The 4,998-nt window shown below is 46.6% G+C and overlaps 1 protein-coding gene across 1 annotated transcript; it reads right to left on the bottom strand.

The window, feature by feature from the left end:
* Window positions 1-2,115: 2,115 nt before the first annotated feature.
* LOC108802582 (olfactory receptor 52K1-like) lies at window positions 2,116-2,901 on the bottom strand. Its single transcript, XM_018574440.1, has one exon. It carries the CDS (start codon window positions 2,884-2,886, stop codon window positions 2,116-2,118), a length of 771 nt encoding a protein of 256 aa, XP_018429942.1. The 5' UTR covers window positions 2,887-2,901.
* Window positions 2,902-4,998: the final 2,097 nt, after the last annotated feature.

The raw sequence follows: 4,998 nt of genomic DNA, 5'->3' as shown, positions 1-4,998 counted from the left end.
TTGTAATGCGACTCTCAGCAGCAGCGGATCCGAATTTCGGATTAAAAAAAAAATCTTGTCACGTTGTTCCTCATTTACAGGGGTAATATTAGTTCCCATTTCAAATAAATTCGGAACCGAAATTCGTTAACGGAATTTCGTATTTCGGATATAATTCGGAAACTGCAATTCGGATTTCGGATGCTTCCAAATTTACGAATTTCAGGAAAATTCGTACGAATTTCGATTCGTAACGAAACAGATTGCACATGTCTAATGTCGGATGGTTTTCTCTGGTCGTGTTGAATGATCCTCTGAAGTTTATTTGCAGTGACCCCAAGGAAACTATTTATATACAGTATATCTGATGTACGTCAGTTGACATAGTATCGGGGAAATAATACACACAATGTGACGGACTGAACCGTCACTGGTGCTGTTGGAGGAGCCTGGGGGCTAGCCTCCTTCCAACTGACTATGGACCCAGAACTATGGAGACCCCCCTCGGACTTCTTGGGGTTACAATGAACCATTCTACCAGGTTTATGTGTGGGGGGATGTACTGTACATGTTCCCTGGCATTACATTTGGATGGCCCTGTGTGTATTATAGGTACAGGCTGTGACTCCAGGAGCACTGAAGGGGGATAATTCTGGACATTGAACTGTTACAGTTTATTGGTCCTTTTGTTGTATTGTGTTGATGATGGGATTAGATAGCTGATTCTAGGAGTAGCTGACTCCAGGTGTAGATGAGTAAATCACACTATGATACACTCAGGAGATAATCCCATCACATGTGTCTCCTCCCTCCCTATTCATTCATTAAGGCATCGGGGAGGGGGAGTGGATGTTTGCATGCTGTTCATGTTTGATTGCGTTATGTGTTTAGACTTCTTGGACTGTATATATACTGAGCTAGTCTTCAATAAAGCAGATCCCTGTTGGAACTTACATACAGCCTGCCTGGTGTTTGTTCTGAGCTGGATTGGAACGGCACATAGCTGTAGTTCGAATCCCGGATTATCTGACGATCGAAGGATCAGACGTTGCGGTCTGACATCTGATCCAATAGTAGCAGAGGAGTGCCGGGAGAGTGGAACCGAGCGAGCAAGGGGCTCGTTACACACAATATAAAGAATGAAGAATAGGCTACAGTTGTCATTGCGCAATAGGGCCACTAATCAGAACGGGACCAAGTGCTATATGCCCCTGACCCCCCGGCAGTTATATATTTATATATATATTCTTCTGTATTATTGAGTATTAGTCACACTCTAACAGCTGTTTACATGACAAGTGTCCTGTGCTTCAGTCTTTGCAATGTGCCATAAGCAGAGTCCAGGCGATGGTCTTGCCGTCCTAGCCACCAACAGCGCCCATCTCTCTCCAGGCATGCCGTACGAATGGCCAAGATAAGAACTTCATATGAAGAATATATATATATATATTCTTCATATGAAGTTCTTATCTTGGCCATTCGTACGGCATGCCTGGAGAGAGATGGGCGCTGTTGGTGGCTAGGACGGCAAGACCATCGCCTGGACTCTTCATATATATATATATTCTTCTGTATTATTGAGTATTAGTCACACTCTAACAGCTGTTTACATGACAAGTGTCCTGTGCTTCAGTCTTTGCAATGTGCCATAAGCAGAGTCCAGGCGATGGTCTTGCCGTCCTAGCCACCAACAGCGCCCATCTCTCTCCAGGCATGCCGTACGAATGGCCAAGATAAGAACTTCATATGAAGAATATATATATATGAAGAGTCCAGGCGATGGTCTTGCCTTCCTAACCACCAGCAGCACCCATCTCTCTCCGGGCATGCCGTACGAATGGCCGAGATAGAACTTCATATGAAGACTATAAATATATGAAGAGTCCAGGCGATGGTCTTGCCGTCCTAACCACCAGCAGCACCCATCTCTCTCTGGGCATGCCGTACGAATGGCCAAGATAAGAACTTCATATGAAGAATATATATATATGAAGAGTCCAGGCGATGGTCTTGCCGTCCTAGCCACCAACAGCACCCGTCTCTCTCCAGGCATGCCGGACGAATGGCCATGATAAGAACTTCATATGAAGAATATATATATAAATCCAGCAATGCAGTCTGAAGGGGCGATGAGGATTACACAGATATATTTTTACTCCTCCAGGATTTGGTGAGGCACCTTCTGATCTCCTTCACTCCCAATCCATAGACAAAGGGATTTAGAGAAGCCGGGGTCATGTGGTAGACTGCACTGAGCACGTTCTTAATGTCAGGAGTAATTTGCGTGTGTATTCTTGGCATAACAGAAGACAACAAGGCAGCTAGGTAAATAATCATGGCCACCGTGAGGTGGGTGCCACATGTGTTTAAGGCTTTGTGACGAGCTTTCCCAACAGCAATCTTGAAGGCTGTGTAAAGGATGCAGGAGTAGGACAGCAGAAGAAGACCGACATCGCTCACTGTGGCCAAGATCCTGACCACGAGGCCTACAGCCTGCTGTTTGGAGATATCTCCGCAGGCAAGACCGAGAAGCCCCATGTTCTCACAGACAAAGTTCAGAATGATGTTAGACCCGCAGAAGTAGGCAGTAGAAGTCAGTATGACCACTGGTGAAATGAAGAGGGTACTCCTCCCGATCCCAGCCACAGACAACTGGACCAGCAGACGTGTGGTCATGATATCGTTGTATCGTAAGGGTCTACAGACGGCTATGAACCTGTCCAGGGCCATTGAGAGCATGACAGCCGACTCAAACAGAGAAATAAAGGAAATATAGAAGATCTGAATGAGGCAGCCGGTCAGAGAAATCTGGTTCAAGTCAAAAGACAAACCAACCAGAAATGTTGGCAGGATGGAAGTTATGTAGGCGATATTAATGGTAAAAAGAAGTGAAATGAGGAAGTACATGGGCGAGTGGAGGCTCGGTGCAACGGAGATCCGATAGATGACGAGGAGGTTTCCGGACAAGATGATGATGTAAATGACAGCAAATGGGATTATTAACAATTCCTATTTTTTATTATGCCGGGAAACCCAAAGAGGACAAATTCTGTGTAGGAAGTGAAGGTCTCGTTCTGGGTCAGTCCTTCCATGGTGGAAAAGATGAGGCCTTCAAATCAAGAACTATGTCTGAAGGAAGCAAAAAAAAATACGGAGACAGGAAATGAGATGGAGCTATAATAAATTTTTCAACTAGTTTGTGATAACTCAGTGTGTGGGTGGGGATAGAGTCCCACCCAACCGCCCCAACTGGCACAGCTTAGAGATGAACAAACAGGTTGTGCTCATTTTACATTTTGGAGGAGTAAGTATGTCACCAGTGAAGTGTCCAAAAAGCATCTTTATAGACTCATGCACATAATGTCACAAACAAGGCAACGTTTTGGGGACACTCTGAGTTCCTTCACCAGGCTCAGTATGACATCACGATGAAGGAACCCTTCACTCCAGTGTGCTGGTGACATACTTACTCTTCTTAGATTGGAACAGTGCCTTCCGCAGCCACTCCAGCACCCATCTTCTAGGGCAGTGGTTCTCAACCTGTGGGTCGTGACCCAAAAGTGGGTCACAATCCACAGTTGAGGGGGTCCCTACATGCCTTGTGCTGCTCTAGGTAAGAGGCTCCTCAGCCTCCTTCTAGCGCAGCAGTGTCAATTCTCCTAGATAGCGCCGCAGCAGCAGCGGCCGGAGAGGATCAGAGAGAGGGGAGCAGGCAGGAATGAGGGGAGGTGAGTGCTTGATCACCACAGAGCCCACACTGGGCACCACAGAGCCCCACTGGGCACCACAGGGGCCGCACTGGATGCCACCAGAGAGCCCCACTAGCCACCTGAGAGCCCGCATAGCCTCCTGAGAGCCCACACAGATACTAGTATTGGTGCATCCCTAAATTTTACGGTTGGGGGTCACCACGACTTGGCAAATGTTACCAAGGGGTCCCGGCCCTAGAAAGGTTGAGAACCACTGCTCTAGGGGCATACTGGTAAGGTGTGCGGCGGGATATCCATTGGACATTTTAAACTCACAACAGAGTTGCCAAGGTCTCTGCCATCCTCTTACCAGTGTTAGAAGCAGGTTCAACCCTGCAATGCAGCTCACTGGCATTCAAGGGCCCATTTTCAGTAAATGTGGGTCATGTGATTGGCAGTTGGACCATCCCCCACCCCACTGCCTAAAATATATATAAATGCTCGGGAAGAAGAGTAGCAGAAAGTATGTTTTAGGTTTTTTTTCCCGTTTTTCACACAAATGTCAAAATGCAGATTATGAAGAACTTTCCGGGCTGACAAGACTGCAGATCCCGAGACAGTGGTGCCGGTGGCTGCCGGGTATTAGTGACAACTAACAGTCCTGAATTGAAATGTCTCCTACCTGCTATAGGTAAACAGGGACAACCATGAACAATTCCAACAGGTCTGTCTGGCACTTTTATTCAGCAATGCAGCAATTTCCTGACTTGCAGGGTGCCCCTCCCCCAATGGGTTCCTCAACACCAACAGGCAGCGCTTATACGTTTTTAGTGTTCTGTCAGCACTCAGCCTTTTCAGCCCGCAGCAGGACCCCATAGTAGAGAGAAAGAGAGATCCCTGCGTCCTGAGGACACCTGAGACTAATAATGAGGTCTGGCTACCAGGTATGATTTGGATGTAGGTATGGAGGCTTCATCCCACCCTCCTATTCAAACCTTTCAGGACCCAGAAGAGGACTTTTTAAGATTTTGAGAGCCTACAAAGTACTCTCCACATTCCTGCCCAACCAGTGCTCACACGTCATCACTGAGGTAAGAGCTGCTGTATTGATCTATGGGGCTACAGGGCACGTTGGGTGTCAATGGAGGGCTGTGGATGAACTTTGGGTATCATTGAAATGGTGTGATTGAGGTTTATTTTACCTCAGGCCATAAGCAGGGCCGGATTCACTCTCCCTGCTGCCCCAAGGTCAGGTCCCTATAATGTTTTATCTTATTTATATTTATTAATTTTTTTATAATTATTCTTATTGCTATTACATAGGGGGATA

This window comes from Nanorana parkeri, unplaced genomic scaffold, assembly GCF_000935625.1.
Source record: "Nanorana parkeri isolate BGI_ZX_2015 unplaced genomic scaffold, ASM93562v1 scaffold2972, whole genome shotgun sequence".
NCBI lineage: Eukaryota > Metazoa > Chordata > Amphibia > Anura > Dicroglossidae > Nanorana > Nanorana parkeri.
The sequence above is the reverse complement of the archived record's forward strand: the minus strand, read 5'-3'. Positions and strand labels throughout refer to the sequence as shown.